The 19,414-nt window shown below is 40.2% G+C and overlaps 1 protein-coding gene across 2 annotated transcripts in view; it reads left to right on the top strand.

Moving 5' to 3' along the window:
* slc30a6 (solute carrier family 30 member 6) overlaps positions 1 to 19,414 on the top strand; it is an 80,348-nt gene that overhangs the window by 27,461 nt on the left and 33,473 nt on the right. For both annotated transcript variants that reach the window (XM_023963160.2, XM_023963159.2), the window contains exons 5-7: positions 8,713 to 8,755; positions 9,018 to 9,083; positions 18,574 to 18,654. In XM_023963160.2, coding sequence (XP_023818928.1) covers positions 8,713 to 8,755; positions 9,018 to 9,083; positions 18,574 to 18,654 — 190 coding nt within the window. The remainder of the gene's footprint in view (positions 1 to 8,712; positions 8,756 to 9,017; positions 9,084 to 18,573; positions 18,655 to 19,414) is intronic.

Here is a 19,414-nt window from a genome sequence, read left to right as displayed (position 1 = left end):
CCATTTCTATAGATGATGTCACACTCACTTAGTCTAGTTCCTAATTAGTCAATGTCTCTAAACTAACCCAAAAAGGCTTCCAAAATGTTCAGGATGTTTTAGCTCGGAAGACTGAAACCCTGAGAGGACAGTTTGGAGCTCCGCTTAACAGGAGCCTCTGTAACAAACCCCTGAGTAGTTTTCTGTTTGGTCATAATGCAAGATGTTATATTGATTATTATCCCTAGGAGGGGGTCTAGGTCAGGCCTCGGGGGGGGGGCGTGAAGGCCTGCTGAGGCGGGAGGTTTAACATGTCACTGCCAGCTGCCGCAGAAATCCTGTTTCCTCCAGAATGGAGCTGTGATCTGGTTTCATGTAGAATGAAGTCGCTTGTCAAATCAGAGGATGACAAGTTGTGTTTTGGCGTGTTTGTGTGTGCGTGTTTGTACACCTGTGTTTGTGTGTGCATCAGATGGTTTTGTCGTGTTTACGCGGGCGCCTGCTGTACATTTGTGTGCAAATATTGAGCAGCCTTGTTGTGATCACTGGGTTTGTGTGCATGCCCTTGATTGTGTGTGTGTCTTTTTGTGTACAGGCAAACCTCAGGTCTAGTTTCAGGCTGTCTGAAGGGCCAGTGCATTCTTCCTCCTACTCATCGTCCTCATGTCATTCCTTGCTTCACCCTTCTGTCCTTGTCCTGACTGCTCCTCCTCTTCCTCGTCCCAGCGGATCGTCCTCGCCGCAGCAGTTGAGACGCTCGATACAAGCTTTTAGTTCACATCTGCCCCCCAACGAGCTAACCTGACAGCGTGCACACCCACATGGTGTGTGCGTGCACGCGTTCAGGCTAGGTTTCAGTTTTCTGTTTTTACCGGAACTGCTGGCATTCATCTTCTGTTTGCTGCAAGTCCTACTTCCACCTCTTTTTTGTACGTTTTTCTTTAACATCTGCTGGATCTAAGGGCCAGAAACAATCTAAATGGACAACTTATTTGCTTAAACAAATCCACTAACTGGATCAGCATCTTTACTGAAGTCCTTCATATCCCTTTCTTTACAACAAATACAACAGAATTTTGAAAAGACACACCGTGAAGAGGAAAATGCAGCCAAAAGAATGTCCTCACATTTTTATGAAATCTGGTCTCATTAATAACATTCCTTCACCTTTTATACTCAATACATGTCAAGTTAAATAATATTCTGCTGTCCGGAACCCTTTTTCTTGCTAGAACAATCGCAGAAAAGGGAGAATATCAAAAGTGAGTCAGAGATGAGGTTATGCATATGGACAGACGCCGGACTGAGATCACCCACTGCTTCATTTTGGCCCAATAAGAAACCTTGTTTTTTCTTTTTTTTCAGCTTGTGGCCCTCTTGTGTGTTTAGGTGTGCTTCAGTTTGAGTGATATGATTTTTTTGGAGGTGTAAATTCCTGACAGGATTTCATCCAACTGTGGATCGTCCAAATCAGACAAAGGTTTGTAGAGACCAGAAAGAGAAACAACAAAGTGACCAATGAGGTGTTTAAAGTTTTCTAGCACTTCACAATCAGAATTCTGACAGTTGGGGCATTTTCAGTATAATTATATCGCAAAATCATAAGCATTTGACACATTTGCAGTTTTTTTTATGCTGCAATTTCAAACTCACAGTAGTCCCTGAACTCAGCGGTGAGTTTACCAATCCCATCGACGAAGGAATGAAGCCAACCCTGTTGGTGTCGTTTCATTTAAAATTTAAAATTTTAGCTTGAAGGTTTTAAAAAGTTTATAGCTTTGAACATTTTGGTTAGAAGCAAACATGGCACATGCTATAATTGTGATACCCCATATAAAAAAATCTTGGTATATTGTGAATAGTTTAGTGTAGGTTTTTAGACTTCTCTCATACTTTTCTGACCTTGTCTTAGCTTTGTTTTTGTTTGTTTGTTTTTTAGATTTTTATATTATTATTTTTCAATTTTTGCTATTTTTGTAGGAAGAAATGGCAAATGTACTACTAGTTAGACAGATCATGGTGGAACTATTGCGTAATATCATAACAAAATATTTGTAGACAGAAAGAAACTGGTGTGGTAGATAAAAAGATGGATATCAGTGGATATCAGCAGTGCCACAAAAACAGTTTTAAAGATCATTTGGCGGAGCAAATTGTAAAGTAGAAAGAAAAAGGCTGTGGACATCTGAGGGTCATTATGTATGGGGGAAAAAATCCAGTTTATTCCCTGTTTTAATCTTTTTGCTTGGTCTTCTTAAATCCAGTTACTCATATAAAATGATTGGGCTGTTGGTAACAGGCTGAGAAAAACCTGAAATGGCTTTCAAAACCTTTGTGTGATTCAACTTCAACTTTTTTTTTATTTTTAGCAGCTGTGGGAGACTTGTTATGTGTCAAAAATGGCAACAGAATTCGGTGACCTCATGAAGTTTTATTTTTTTCTTGGAGCTTTAGAAACGTTTGACCTCACAGGGGTCGCCATGCTCCGATCCCTGTTTTCAGCCGTTTGCTGATGAATCTTAATCCCAACTAATGCTTTTGTTCCTCTGGGAACCTAGATTTTATGTTGAGAACATTCTTTAGATCTGTAATGTTTTTAAAATGAATTAGGTTTTTTTGCTGATGAATTTTGAAAATAGAAGAGGTGGAAAGTACTCGCTATGAACAGTTGTGCTTGTGCACTGACTTTAGTGTGTGTGTGTGTTTGGGCTGCTTGAGTGCAGACAGCATTAAATATTTATCCTGTAGCTTGTGTTTCTGCTCTCATTTGTCTTTATCTCTGATTTCCCTCCCTCCCCCTTTTTTGAACACTTTGTGTTTTCTTCTCTGTTACTATATTTTCTTTAGGACAAAACCAGACAGAATAAAAGTTTAAAATCACTTAAAGAAGGGACGAAAAAGTTTCCTCAAAGCGATGATTCTTTTTGTTTGTTAACACATGTACGGATGTTTTTAAATCTATACTTGGGTCCCGGTTTTTGCATGTTTCAGTGCATTTTTGTGCAATTATGTCTGTGTTTTTTGTGTGTTTTAGTTTGTCTTCGTATTTTTGTGTTTTTCGATGTGTTTAAGTCTGGATTTTTGTGTGTTTCTGTGTTTTTCTGTGCATGTCTATGTGCGTATTAGTACTTTTGTGTATTTATGTTTTTGTGTATGTGTGGTTGTTTTTGTGTGTATCAGTGTATTGTGTGTATGGGTGATTTTGTGTATTTCAGTGTGTTTCAGTGCATGTATTTGTATGTATCTTTTTTGTGTGTCAGTGTCTATTCATGTATTTGTTTGTATGAATGTGTTGTGTGCTTCAATGTATATCTGTGCATGTATTTGTGTGTATCAGTGTTCTTGTGTGTATCTGTGCATGCATTTGTGTGTATCAGTGTTTCAGTGTGTATCTGTGCATGCATTTGTGTGTTTCAGTGTTTCAGTGTGTATCTGTGCATGTATTTGTATGTATCAGTGTTTTTGTGTGTTTCAGTGTGTATCTGTGCATGTATTTGTGTGCATCAGTGTTTTTGTGTGTTTCAGTGTGTATCTGTGCATGTATTTGTGTGAATCAGTGTTTTTGTGTGTTTCAATGTATATCTGTGCATGTATTTGTGTGTATCAGTGTTTCAGTGTGTATCTGTGCATGCATTTGTGTGTATCAGTGTTTCAGTGTGTATCTGTGCATGTATCCGTGTTTTTGTGTGTTTGAGTGTGTCTGTGCATGTATTTGTGTGTATCAGTGTTTTTGTGTGTTTCAGTGTGCATGTATCCGTGTTTTTGTGTGTTTCAGTGTGTATCTGTGCATGTATTTGTGTGTATCTGTGTTTTTGTGTGTTTCAGTTTGTATCTGTGCATGTATTTGTGTGAATCAGTGTTTCAGTGTGTATCTGTGCATGTATCCGTGTTTTTGTGTGTTTCAGTGTGTATCTGTGCATGTATTTGTGTGTATCAGTGTTTCAGTGTGTATCTGTGCATGTATTTGTGTGTATCAGTGCTTTTGTGTTTTATTAGTGCTTTAAAAGTTGGGTTGTCTCCCCTGAACTTGTCTTTTTAAAAACTTTTTTTAAAAACTTTTAAAAACTTAGTCAGACTGATGACGTTAACCTGGATTATCTGCAAAATGTTTCAAGAAGTGACGACAAAGTTTAGATTCCACAACTCAACCTTAAGACGGCCTCGCCTGAATGAATGAATGAAAACATTCACCAACGGTTTCCTTTTCTGTGTATGTATTTGTGTTTCAGTGTGTGTCTTTGTATTTTTGTTGTGTGTTTTTTTTCTTTTCTTGTACACGAACGTCAGATCTGCTGTTATTCTCTGGGTGTCACATCCTCTCGTCCTTTGGGCGTCAGTGTTTGTAAGCCTGAGACTTCTGAAGAAACTCGATCAGGTTTTGTCTCTCACTCTGTGTCTGTGTGTGTGCATGTGCGACAATGCACTTGTAAACCTACCCCTGCAAGACGATTGGAAATTTCAGCCCGCCTATTGATTTGGTCCGGCCCATTTCAGGGTCACTGTGATGTCAGCCTTTGTATTATTATTGCTTTTATTGTCTGCTGCTTTTAATTCGACACAACATGGTGAAATGGAGACTCATTGATCTTCCAGGAGAGACGAGACGCTTTATTAAAAAAAAGGGAAAAGAAAGATGGATTCAGCAAAAGATACAATCCACAATTTATTTTGCTGTTCAATTTCAGTTTTGGTGTCTTATCACAATAACTCAACACTGAACAATTGTAGTACATAACATACAAAACAATACACTAATTTTATCAGTTCATTATGTTGAAGCCCAGTACTCCACCAGACTCCTGACTGGATGCTTCAACAATCCATCAAGTGCTGCAGCTTTGTCGTTTACGAGTCGTACAAAGATATTTGACAGATTTTTAAGCACCGTGTATCCATGAAATTGGTTCCAGGTCAGTAATCGCAAACAGAATCCACCCATATGGTGCATCGAAGTATAAACTTTTGAGAAAATTGAGGGATTTTGAGTGCGTCTTATGCTCTGACAAATACGGTACTCCAAGACATCCAGCGGGTTACACCCTGGAGGTGTTGGCAGTCTGTTGCAGGGTTCATTTAGCCCATGTGTCTTCTAAAGACCAAACATTATAGTGAGGTATAAATCTGAAAATTTAACAGATCCCCTTTAATCTGACAGAATTATGTTTATATTTTTCAAACTATGAAACATTGATGTCAGAAAGATGGTAATCTTTGCAACCCTCAAATACAAATATATCAAACAGCAAATGTTGTGTTGTAATACTTCTGAATGGATTAGGATACAATTCTTTTACAAAATCCTTCAATCGGTGATTTGTTATAATATATTTGGAAGAAATACAAAGATCTCTACAATTTTAAACAAGTTTTTTTCATCAAATGGGAGAAAAGATTGTTTCAGAGCCCTGATCTAAACATGATATTCTTGTGATTGGCCTCATTTCTGGTGTTTTCAGGAAAAGGGTGAAGTTGTCCAGCTTTTTAAAGTAAAGGTGCCTGTGTTTGAACAGCTCAGTCATTTCTGCTGCAGTTAATTCCTTTACTGGGAGTAATTCTCTGAGGCAGCACCAGATTATCAGATAGCTCACTGCTCTGTTGTCCAGCTTTGTGTTCCAGTGCTGTGTTCACACTGAGGTTGATTAAGCTCCAGCAGATCGGCTCTTATTTCTCTGTAATCTGCCGTGCCCACAGTGGATCTATTCTGCCATCTTTGTTTAAATAAAACCCGTTTACATTTCATTATAACGCGGTTGGGCCGTTAACTTTTCTGCAGTTCTGGACTCCTGCCGCTCTTTCTTCCCCTGTCTGTCCACATCTCCAGTCTTCTGTCTCTCTCTGTGCCTGTCTTCCTGCGTTGATGTTTCATCTATCCATCTGTCTTCCTCAGAGCTCCTTTGTCTGTCGATCTGTCACTCAGTCTCTGTCCTGCCTGCCTGTCTGTCTGTCTGTCAGCCTGTCTGTCTCTGCGGCTCTTTGCCGCTGGCTGTCTCTGTCAGGATTACGGGGCGTCAGGTTGGCCAACATGGACGCTGGAAGTGGGGAAACAAAATGTTCCTCTCAGCACAAAGCTGCTCTAATCCTCCGCCGCCCCCCCCCGTCAGCACAACCTGATTACAGAAAGCTGGCTGGCAGGCACTAAGACCCACAGACAGACGGACGCGTTTGCAGGCAGGCAGGTTCGTAGATTGACCGGCAAGTTTGCATTGTCTAAGGCAGACCGCTATTCAACTGGTTAACCCACTCATTAAGTTCTTGGTTGACCGGCTGATTGGTTTAGTTACTAGCTAACTAACCTCTTGGCTTGTGCTCTGTCCGCTCTCCAAGCCACAGTCCTCTGAGCCTGACTCAGCAGAAGCGCTTGCCGAGTCACAACAATGGAAAAGCATTTCAGTTGTACACAGTGGCTGACGTATCCCATCCAGTTCCAATAAAAAAATTAAAATAAGCACCCATATATATGACCTGTACAGGTGCTGCAGGTTTTGGGAGGGTTGTAGATAGAGCGGCTGCATTTTAAAGGAAGCGCAGATGTGTCTGAGGCTACGATCACACAGCCCTTGACTTCCAATCAAACGTCTGCAAATCCATTTAAATGCACATTTCAAGCACCTGCATTCAAAAATCCAAACCCGCGTTCACTCATTGTTACATTTCTGTTTTGAAATGTTCTGTTTTGGGGTTCTACTTACAAAACGTGCTGCCATTGAACGAGGATTGAATGTTAAACCAGGTCTATTTTTAATGAATCAGGGAATTGGACTTGTTAGTGACGTATGGATGGCGTCCCTTTGAACTTACTAAAGTGTGACCCCCCCAACCCCCACCTGCAGTTTGCTCGGCAGGAGTTTTGTGACAGACACCAAGCCTACGTTCACACTGCAGGGCTTAATGCTCAATTCCGATTTTTTTGGAAAAATCCAAATTGTTTGCTAGACCGTTCACATTTCCAAGTATATCCGAACTTTTGTGATATACAGTGTGACCGTGAAACGACCCAGAGTTGACCCGCATGCCCAAAAGAGTACTCAACGTCGAATGACCTCACTCGTTGTTTGCGGAAGTAGCTAACGTTAACATGGATGTCAACAACAGTGTTGTCAACAGCTCTTTTTTCATTAATAAATTTATTTTCACAAAGGGGCCAGCACAATTACAATCTTCCCATTTTTAAGAAGGCATTGGAGCCGGGATCGTCTGTAACCACTGTTGTGGAATGGGAATGTGTATGTACTGGGCCCACGCGCGCGCGCTTGTGTAAGGGAGAGGGGAAGAGCGCGTGCAGCGGGAGAGAATGGGGGGGGGGGGGGGGGGGCAGTGTGGGCGCGCATTCATGTTGTGTGTTACGGAGGAAGGACAACGGTAATAAAAGAAGGTTTCCCCCAGAATAAATGCTATGGACTCTTTATTAACCCATTCCGGAGAATCCTGGAGAATCTAATGGTCAGAACAGGGAGGAGGAGGAGGATCCGCCTTGGGTCCCCCGCGCTTTTGACCACGGTCGGGAAGGGGAGAAAGAAAAAAAAGTACTCGTGACAAATGTTCAACACCACGCTCAGCCATTAAGCTGTTAATTTTTTTTTCAAAAACCGCCCGGTTGCGATAAGAGCCCTGGAGTTTTGCCTGAATAGTGCTGTCACCCCAAATATTAATCCAATCCGTGACTTTGCTTCCCTTCCACTGACGGGTCTCTGCAGCATCGTCCGCCGTGGTTGCTGTTTACGTTCTCGTTCCCGCCTATTTCAACGCAGAATGATGACGTTTGTTGCGTATCGATGACGTACGATTCGGATTTAGTTGGCCTGGCCGGTCAGACGGCGGCCGCAATTGAAAAGATCGGATACGTTTCGGATTCAGGACGGAAAACCCAAGTGGCCTGGGTCGCATTTAAAAAGATCGGATCTGTGTCATTCAGACTGTCATGAAAAGATCGGAATTGGGTCGCATAGGGGCAAAAAAATCGGAATTGGGTCGTTTCAGCCTGCAGTGTGAACGTAGCCCAAGTCTTACACACATCGGAATAGAAGTGAAAAGCTTTGAAATTTCGCACCAAACCTCTTTCAACTGTAGGTGGCGGACATGCCCCTCTCTGTGTGTCCAGTGTGAACACCATGGGCGTTCAAGAACCCACGTTTAGTGCGTTATGAACACGCGTCACATGCCCAGTTTGTCCTTTACATTTCCCTTGTGGCTCGTACGGCCACCTCAGGGGATCTCACAAAAATTGATTGTTCCATTGTGCTTGTGGTGAATACATTGTCACACAAACTTATGACATTCGGCTGATGTTGTCGTTCAGTGCCCTAATGCTGCACTCTAGTCTACTGTTCGCACACAAAGGCTGCCCGCATGGGGTGTGTAGGCGACACCCAAGTGCCGTAGGATAGAGGCACAAACTACACTGTTTTTTTTGTTTAATTTTCTAATTTCTCGCAGTCGGTGTGGAACCACAAAATCCTACTTCACCCTTACTCATCTTTGCGTGTTCTGTAAGTGTTTGCTACGACCTGCTGCTCGCAGCATACTCTTCCTAACTGGTCTACAACCTTAATACTTTGTGCGGGCCACCTGCATGCCCTTTCGACAGCCCGGCTTCCCCCATTAGGGGGTCAGTTGTGACTAAGGCAAAACTTAAAGTGGTTGACTAAGCATTCCCTGGTGTTTTTGTGATGTTTTTTCTCACAGCATGAACTGGATTGTGTCCAGTGACTGACCTCTGTTGTTGTTTTCTTGCAGCTTTAACTGCCTACACGTACCTCACCATCTTTGACCTCTTCAGGTAAGCACTCTAATTTCTGTTTAACACTGTTTGCATCAAACACATGCAGGAGCTTTCAATAGTTTCTTGACTTCATGGGGAAAAAGTGAATGAAAGTGGAGAGAAGCTGAACTTCAGCTGACCTCTCTGCTGTTTCTTTTCATCTGCCACTCGTCTCTCAGGGACACGTCTTATTTGCAGTCTGTCTCCTTCCATCGGATCAATTATTGTTCTCTATCCCCGTTTTCCTGCCATCACCCCCACCCTCCCCCCTCACCTGCAGTTTGATCACCTGTCTCGTCAGCTCCTGGGTGACGATGAAGAAGCCCAGTCAGTTCTACTCGTTTGGGTGAGTTTGTATTTTGCTCCCCATCCGTCCTTTCATTAAAACAACAGCTGACCTTAAAGATTGTAAGGTTATAAAGTGGTTCCTTGATTTAGTACTGACTTGTACTGTGGTTGGAATACTGTTTGGCCACTTTTGATGTCTAGAAATCCATCAGTATTCTGATCTTTATCAGACGAACCCGTAAGCAGAATAAGACGCAGACATGTTAACATGTTTATTTGACTATCTTAGGCAGAAAAGCCAATTTCAAAACCTAAAATTAGTTAAACATTTCATTTGCAAAAACAACACAAAGACAGACGTGGGTGCTCCCACCATATTTTCTAAAGATTTTACGATCGCCTATCTGCTATGTCTATCCATCATTTTGATCTCCATAAACTCTAACTTTCTAAAGAATAAAAGGCTTTGTGACTCTTTTTGTAGAATGACAAAAATATAATCACAAACACTATGCAATATAATGATAAGATACATGTGATGGGGGTCATTTTTTCAGGTCAGATTGAATTGTTTACTCTGAAATCAATGCACTGCATCATGCTGGTATTCAAAAAGATGTGTGTGGTGTGGTATTATCTAGACTAAGTTTTACATTTGTTTGTAAATGTGGTGGTCAATGTTACGTTTGAGGGAAAACTGGGAAGCATGGGGGCGGCAGCATCATGTTTGAGGCTGCTGTGCCACAGAGGGCCTGAGTCAGGTTAAAGCTTTGGAAACGAGACTACAGCCCTGCAGCTTTGACATGCAGCACTTTGTGAGCAGCTTTGAAAGAACAGTGCCACTTTGCTCCGTGAGAACCTCCTGGAACGCTAACAAGGTGTCTGTTAGCATAAAATAAGAGAGAAAACATAAGTCTCCCTTACTACAATTTTTTTTCCTTTGCAGCTTTGTGTCTTTTAAGCCTACGCGGCAGGTGATGGCACTGATAGACAAAGAAAAGGATCCATACTAAAAAATTACAGTACAAAAAAGTAACTAAAGTAGAAGTCTTAATGGACTAAAATATCTCAGTCAAACAGGGAGAAAAAAGGCTGGTTGCAGCTCTAGGCTGTTTGTATTGGTTGCTCTTATTTAAATCCATCCCATATCTACACACTGACACACAGAGGCTTCAATTAGTTTTTGTATTTGTGTCAGTAAAGTGGCCAAACGGTGCATTTGCTGCTGGCATATGACCCCCGACCCCGGCATTGGGAAAAGTGTTGATCGAGTGGAAATCTGCTTTTCAGCCTCACTTGAGTGTGTGGGTGTGTGTGCGGCAGTGCTTTTCTGTGGGAATCCTCGTGTACTATTTGTGTTCATTTGAGCGTATTATTGCTTTGTGAGTGCGTACGTGTCCTAATGGGCTTCAAGTTTGCGATGGCTCAGCAGCAGATTTTACCAGCTTCCAACTCCTTTAAGCCCCGCAGAAGCACAGGTCTTACCAGGAATTAGTCCGCTCCACTTTTGTCTTGTGTGCTTGAGTTGTAGTTTTGTTTAAAAAGACCTGCAATGATGAGAAAGTACAGCATTTAGAGGAGTAGGCCATTTCTTTTTAAAGAGAATGACTTTTTTCCTCTTTACTCTTTTTTTTTTGTTTCCGTTTCTGTTGTTTTTCAACTAAATCTGTTAAAATTTGTTATAACTAAATTTTTTGGCGGGTGTCACCTTAAAATTCACTTAAGAAGAAGAAAAAAATCACATTTTTCTCTTTATTTTGTGGAAAATGTTCTTTTCCCCTATGCGATTGTCAAATTACCCAAAACATACAGTTTTAAAAAACGTTAAAGCATTAATTTCTAAACAATTACAAGTAAATGTGTTTTAAAATATCTCTGGATGTTGGGCAGTGGATGCATTTGACCAATGTCTGTTCCCCCGTGTGTGACTGAACTGGTCATAGAAGCGTGATTGCGTACCGTCTTCCTTTCCAGAGGAAGGACACGGCTGCTCTGCTTCAGGAACCACAGGCGGTTCAGAGCAGAGCATGACCTCCGACCCCACAGCATGTCGACTAACTGCCCAAACTTTATGGAGGTCGTCTGAGAGCGTCGTCCACGCCACATTGTCTGCAAATAGATCGCCCTGCAGGTGTCTGTGCTCAGGATCATCTAGGGTTTTTTTTGTTCTTTTCCACGCGTGCTCGCGTGCTAAAATGCAATAAAACACTTGCTGCTGTCATACTGATTGAAGTTTTCTGGAATGCAGCCAAGCAAAAAGATTTTTGATTGTGAAAATAATAGATGTTTGCTGTTGTTTTGTAACAGTTTTGATAGTTTCAATGGTAGCTGGTTGTCCCTGATGATCGGATTGCTGATGTGTTAAAGTCCCACTCCAATCACCTGTTGATCTACTGTCAAAGTGTTTCCAGGGGTCCTTTAAATTATGATTGTCATTTTAAACTAAAATAAAAAAACAGTGAAGTTTTCTCTGACATAGTTTCTGCAAAGCAGCAGAAATTCATTTAAAATTCACTACTGAGTTGTGGGCCCCCTTTCCCTTCTCTTAGCTGAGAGCTCACTGTTCATGCCCCCTCCCAGTAGCTTACAGCCCTTCACACCTCCAACCTGACATTACTGGTGCAACAAAAATTGTACGGGTTAGAGGCAGATACCAGCTCAGATGTGGAAAACAAAGACGTTCATAGATCTATTTGTCTGCAAATGGCTGCATCAGAATGGAGCAGAGCAGGGAGCTTGTGGCCCGGCCAGCATATATTCTACCTCACAAATATGATCTTTTTCAAACCGCTATTTATTGCATGCTCCTGATTCACAACTAATTAAATAAAGACATACCGGTACTCAAACATATCATTTTTAACTGAATTTTCGATAAATATGTCCTCAATTATAAGAAAATTGCTACGAGATCATGTAGAAAACACCAAAAACAGGATTTTCGTCTGAGTGGGTCTTAAAGTGACTTGCTACTGTACTGTAGGAATGTTTAGAAATGATCTTACTTAAGATTTATGCTAAAATAAACACTAATTTATTTATTTATTTATTTAGCTTGTATTTAACTATATTTATTCATTTTAAAAACACATAAACATACATCATTGCTGTTTAAAAAAAAACAAGAAACTAAACTCACATTCTAAACATTAGATCAGATGCTACTTTCAAAGTTTTTGTTTCTTTTTTAGTAGTGTTTTGCTAAGCTTTTGAAGAAATGCAGTTCTGTCCTGAGTCCACCTTCAGGAAGTGCCTGACCTGCATCACACAAATGTTAAAAAAAGTTGTTTTTTTTTCAGAACCCTGTGGTCCAGTTTAGCAGCCATGTGTTTGTAGTCTTTCTTTGCCTGTTCATCCTTGTTTCAAAGAATAATTTGTCTTTATTTACTAGGGTTTAAGAACTGTCATTGTAGAGTTTCTACTGGTAAATGTTTAGCAAAACACAATTTTGTAACTTTCCTAAATATTCTTTGAATTTTTCCATCTGTATATCATTTTCTTCTTTAATTTTAACATTTTCTGTATATTTATTCCTCTCTGCATTAGCAGCTTTTGTCTGCCGTCTTCATTTATATTATGACTCGCTCTCGCTTGTTTTAATCCACAAAGCGTTTAATTTAGCCCGCGCTCAAGCTCTCAGGCGGACTATTAGATCACTGACAGCCAGCCAGGAGTTTAACCCAGTAAGCTCCACGGACCACTTATTGAGGCAAAAGCCGCTCAGCCCGCACAGACTGCAGCAGTTTAATAACATCAGCGGCACAGAATCTGCTCGCTTCTGCAGCTCTGTTGCAGGGCTCCGTTATATCCTGATTGCTTAAAAGGACAGATTGGTTTTATTATTTGTTTTTGGTTTTTTTACAGATGGATATGCACAAGCAGTTAAAAGGTGGCGTGTTGCCTTGTCATCATGGACATGGTTTACTCTATCTCAGTGTTTGTTGTCATGGCAAAAACATAAGATTATGCATCTTAAGGGATTTTAATACACATACAGTAATATTTCTATACACGTGTGGGTTAATATGCTCATTGCCATCATCAAACAGTGGGATAAAAGAGGCCCTTATTGACGGAGGACCATTAAAAACGGCAGAGGAGCATCTGCATGTATGTTTATGAATATGATGAGGGGCTGATGAAGGTTTTATCCAGATAGATTCAAGATTCTTTATGCAATTGCACAGCTTTCACTGGCATACTAAAACCAGATTGTCCCCCCTAATTTTTATTTCTGAAGAAGCAGTTGTCTCTGCAGCTGTTTGGAGCTGTGGTTGTAAGGTCTCTGGTACTAGTTGTGCTATTTCTAAACCGGTGATGGGGGTGGACACCAGAAGTTAGGGCTGCCATCAAGCTGAAGAAGGAAGAAGGGCTTGACTGGCTGATGGGACTCCTACTTCCCCTTCCCCTGAGGAGGAAGCAGTTTCCTGCTGGCACCGTTTTTGTTGCCGGTCGGTAGCCGTTAACTTGGATTAGAGATGAGTTGAGTGGTTAAAAAAACAATAAAAACTTGAGTATCTCTTCAACCCTTTGATACATCTTCTGTTGAGGAAGTAGAGGCTGGGGACTCCAGAGTGGAGCTGTCCATCACCTGGGCTAAATTCACTGGGGTAGTTGAAGAACTCCTTGGTGACAAATTGCTGGTGATGGTTGAAATTGACTGCGGCATTGTTTGGTAACCATGAATATTCAGAGTGAAGTAGCATTACCCTTTTGTTTTTTAAATAAGGGGACCAGAAGGTTTGTTTCAACAACAATGGAATCGCACTTCTCAGCCTTCCCAGGAAAGTCTATTCAAGAGTTCTGGAGAGGAGAATTTATTTGATAGTCAAACCTCAGATTCAGGAAAAACAGTGTGTTTTTTGTCCTGATCGTGGAACAGTGGACCAGCTTTTCACTGTCCATAGGGTGCTGGAGATTCATGGGAGTTCGCTCTTCCAAACGTCTTTGTTGATTTGGAGGCAGAGATCGACGGTGGCTCTTATGGTGTGCTGTGAAGACTGCTCTGAGAGTATTTGATCTGGGGAGCCTCACTAAATGGAATTTAGTCCCTGTATGAATAGATTTAGGGCAACACCTGGGACACGCTAGAGAGTGACTACATCTTTTGGCAAGTCTAGGAACGCCTCAGGGTCCCCCAGAGGACCTGGAGGAAGTAGTCAGGTAGAGGGTATTCCGGGTATCTTTGCTTAAAGTGTCGCCCCCATAACTAGGCCCCCAATTGAGCAGAAGAAAAAGTTGAAGACAAAGATAAAGTTTAAAGTGGAGTCCAAGGGCGTATTCAGACTGAAAAAACCTTTGTTCCGCATCAAGAGCAAAGGATTGAATTGCGTTTGGTCTGTATTCAGACTGGCAACAAGCAGACCATTCAGTTACAGACCAAAGCTTGCAAACAAAACCACACGACTAAAGATCTTGTCAGTCATTGACCAGGAACTATGAGGGCGGGTCAAAACAACAAGAAGAAGGCGGAAATGCAGTGCTTTGTAATCCTTACGGATAGTCAACTTATTAAAAATGTAAATGTCAATTATCGGTTTTGTCGGGAAGAACACTCTTTACTTGTTACTTTGGTACTTGCAAGCTGGAAGGCGGTTACTGGTAAGGAGACGTGCCATGTGTGCTTTAACTCAGAGGATGCTAGCAACTGCAGTGATGAGGAGACATCGGGGATGAAGGTATGCGAATAAAAGTTTGCAGGCGCAGGACTTCCATAAATTCTGCCTCTAGCTGCTTTGCCTCATCCTTGTTATTCCTGACCAATGATTGAAGAGATAGATAGATAGATAGATATAAACTTTATTAATCTCCCAAAGGAGAAATTCAGGTGTCCGGTAGCAAAACACACAACCACACACAACAAACAACAGTAAAAAGACAGTTCACAAAATAATATCAGTTCATATCAGGCAGGTTCATTAAACAGCCTGATAGCTGTAGGGACAAATGAGTTCTTAAAGCGCTCTGTCCTGCAGCGCAGTGAAAGGAGTCTATTACTCCGTGTGCTCCTCTGACCTGACATCGTGTTGTGCAAAGGATGTCTGGGATTGTCCAGGATGCTCTGATCTTTAATCGCATGGTTTTGTGTACATGCTTTGGATTGAATCAGGAAAGGCCGCTTGACGGCAGTCGTAATACAGACCAAACGAAAGGTTCAGGACCGGTTTTTCCAGTCGGAATACACCCCAATGTGCTGTTTTTCTCCATCTACTATATGAAAAAACAAATCATGTGCAGTATCAAAGTATATCAACAATAATGTCGGTTAAAGTTTTTTTTTTGGTATCTTTGTGTCACTGTAATGTTAATGATTAGTTATGGTTGATTACTAGTTTCACAAATCAATTGAATCGAGTCAAATAGACATGTAGACAACATTCAATACTGATTACACATCAACAAATTTTAAAACCTGTTTGCATTTATTTTCTTTGTGAAAAAAGTATACAGCTAAAGATTTAAAAGTTTAAATTTAATTACAAAAATAATAAAATCCTAACTACCTGAGACAACCGGAAAGTAAACAAAAAAGCACTAACAAATATTTTCATAGCAAAAGTAAACATTTTTAATAACACGAAGAGTTTTTAACTCTGTAGTCAAAAAACACTGATCTGGTAAACATCTGTAATTGTTTTTCAAAAGTAAAATGAAAAGTTCTTGCAGTAGCAAAACGAATAGACTTGACTCTCACAATATTACACAAGTAATCTGGAAATTGTGTTTACATTTTCAGCTAGAAAATACCAACCTTTTATCAGGCTGTTTTGAACTTTTCTACAGCTTCTTTGACTGTGTGTGACGAATCCAGGCTTGTGTGTAAAACAATGTCTCCTCCGATTGGGAGGCAACAAAACATGACACTGCCTTACCCAATCATAATCACTTTTCCTGTTGTTAATTAACCCAATTTCTGCTTCTAACAGAAAGACATTTTATGATACAACCCCGATCAGAGGTGCCTTTGGTTTGCTAAGTTTAATAAATCTGCACGTAGTAACACACCATAAATAATATTCAATAACAGGAACAACATTATAAAAACAAAAACAGTAATTGCTTACATTACTGTCTTACTAAACATTACCTAAACACCTAACTTTGCAGTGCAGCAAAAACGGCGAGCAATATTGGACCTATCCAGCCGTCAATTTTGAGCCACATTTCAGCTCAGACGAGGAAAAACAACAACATCCATGGATCCATTTGTCTACAAGTGGATGCATCAGAATGGAGCAGAACAGGGAGCTTATGGCCAGGCCATTGTATTTTCTATGTTCGAAATATGCTCATTTTAAAACAATATTTTTCATCTGCTCCTGATTTACTGTGATTTGAATAAAGAAAATACTCAGAAATGCAATTTTAAACCTAATTTTCTTTATAAATGTCCTCCATCATAAGAAAAATACCCAAAACCCCATTTTTATAATCGGAGTGGGTCTATAAACTTGAAAACCAAGAATTTGGTTTATACATGTTTACGGTGTTATTCTGCTGTTCTTGGAACTACTGGTTGGCCATCCTGCTACCTTTTTTTTCTTCAACGTCTTGGTTGGAAATTGTCCAAGACACTTGCAATATCCATCGACATGTCTATCTGTAGTGCCCCCCCATTAATTTATGTTTCTATGTTTCTCAGTGTCCATTAGAAAAAATAAAATGGATCAAAGTATTAGATCTATGGAGCCCATGTCATAGCGTGGCAGCTCGCAGCTCCTGATCCATTGTTGTTCTGACACAGTTTTTCTTTGTTGCCGTCTGCGGCCGCCCCTTACCCTCTTCCTGTGTGACCACGTCTCTTGTATTAATCCACGGTGCGCTTCATTTAGCGCAGACACAGGCTCGGACAGTCTTGTTATGCGGACCATTAGATCACAGTTAGTGTTGAGTTATCCCCATTAGCTCAGCAGAATGCTAACTGGGACAAAGCTGCTCCACATATGTCGGGGTCGAGGGTCAGCAACTGCTGCGGCACTATGTCAGAGTTGCAGACCTGAACTGTTGAGATTTGACCTTATACTTGCGCATGACCACAGTTTCATTGTTTCCGTGGATGAGGGGAAGTTTTTATGACAGTTTTATTGGTGGGGTGAAGTCAAACCTTTTTATTATGAATGCTTGATCAAAATTGGAGCTGAAACAGCGAAAGGTGTCATTCCACAATATTTATGAGGATTCCTCTGTGGCAGTTCTTTGCCTGATGCTTCACTGACCTTTATGATCATTGAGGAAATATGTTTATTCAAGGAAGTAACGAACTGAATGTTCATAACAGCAAGTAGTCACTGCAGCACATAATATCTGATACAGTATTTAATTAAAGGGCCACCATACCCATCAAACTTAGTCAGTGAGTTTTTTTAATGAATAAATTATTCAATGAAAGTCATAATCAGACATCAGTAGTGGAGAAGACAACGCAGTACCAGACATGGCTAAAAGATCCATCATACAAGTTTTAAATAATTTGACATGATTCAGTGGATGATTTTTACTACATATATTCAATGAAGTGGAGTCATGGCATGTGGACTTAAACTCCCACTCAGATGATAATTTTAACATGTTTTTGTGGCCTTTTTTTTTTAAGACAGAAGACATGTGCAGTATAAAGAAAGTTCAGCTTAAAACTGCATTTGATGCATCCACTTGCAGACAGTGAGATCCATGTGCGCCTTTGTTTTCCTTGTCTGAACTGGTATCTGATTTAAAACTGTTCTGCTGGATATCTCCAATATTGCTCACCATTTTTGTTGCACGTGCACTTGCATTGTGTGGGGCTGTAAGCTAGTGGGAGAGTGTGTAAATAGATGGCTCTCAGCAACAGGGGGGAGTAGGGGCTTGTTACTCCGCTCTGTCCCAGGCACAGCTCGGAGGTGAGTTTCTAATGAACTACTGCCGCTGATCAGTATCTATGTTCTAGAAAATGACACAGGTTTTTGATTTTGGCTTAAAACAGCATAATCATAATTACCATTAAAATAGATCAATGGAGTGGAACTTAAAAATATTTTTCTTGAATTTTTTCACCACTCAAAATGAAGCTACTTGGAGGAGTTGTTAAACATTTTAAGTAATATTTTACGTCTAAATGCCACAACTCCACTTCAAGATCACCTGGATAAATAGAAACCTTCATTGACAATTTTATTGACAGTTTTAAAATGACCAAGTATTTGTAACGCGTTTGAAAATTTGGATTATTATTTGAGTTCTGCAGACAAAGTTGATAAACTAGATAAACTTTCAAGAAAAGATACCAAAAACTAATGTGGCACTCTTAAAGTTTTTGGGTCTTAAAATGTAGTATTTGTTGTGAAGATTAATTGTTAACCAGACTGATATGAATTCAATTAGAAGTACTGCTAAACTACATAAGCAAGGTCATATTACTCATCTATAAAATGATATAAAAATATAAAGTAATAAACACAATTAAAAACAAATATTAATGTGATTATCTCCTTTAAACAGACATGACATTGTTTGTCGTTGTTTACTGGCTGCTTGGTGACTGTCGTTTCTGTCTGTTTTGTTTTCTTCAGGTTTGAAAGGCTGGAGGTTTTGGCCGTGTTTGCTTCCACGGTTCTCATCCAGCTGGGCGCTCTGTTCATCCTGAAGGAGAGGTGTGTACATCCCCTCTGACTCCCAAAGAAACAAACACAATCAAATGAGTTGTTTAATTTATATGTTAGCTTAGAGTTTGGTTGTACCAACCAGCAGTCTAGACACAGAAAAGCGTTTATTCATATTTTGGTTCTTTGGTCAGATGTGACCACGGTGTACATATTATTATAACATATAAAGACACTATTGGCTGTATGTGATGATGTGAAAAAAAACCAAACTCTACAATACAAGGGGGTTGATTTCCTTTAAACGTACAGGGAAATGTGCCAATATATTTATTATTATTTTTGGATTGTATGTTTTAGTTCTTATGTGAGAACAATGTTTTTAATAACGACACTGCAGTGATAAATCACGGATGAATAAATGAAATAGTTTATATCAGTGATTACTGACAGAAACCAATAATAATCACCAATTATTAAACCAAATAAAAACCTGAAGAAATCTTGAACAAATGTCAACAGTCAGGTTTTTCTTCATCTGTTTGCAAGGGAATATTATAACATTATAAGTCCATATAATGCTGTGTAATTGAAGTTTGAGAAGATGAGTAGAAAAATGGGGAAACAGGTTTGTAGTCAGGAAAGTTTATATTCCAACCATCATGTGACGGTGATCAGACAGCTCGCCATCTTGAATGTGGTGGTCAGAGCTTTTCTTTGTGACATCAAGCTCTGTTCTGGTCTCTGGTTTTCTGGTTTTAAATTTAATGAATGCAGCTAAAGATCCTTAATTTTATGCATGGTCTTCAAG

Source organism: Oryzias latipes, chromosome 15 (genome assembly GCF_053564925.1).
Source record: "Oryzias latipes strain Hd-rR chromosome 15, Olatipes_Hd-rR_3.1".
NCBI classification, from domain to species: domain Eukaryota; kingdom Metazoa; phylum Chordata; class Actinopteri; order Beloniformes; family Adrianichthyidae; genus Oryzias; species Oryzias latipes.
Note: the sequence above shows the minus strand (reverse complement) of the source record. Positions and strands in the feature narration are given on the sequence as shown.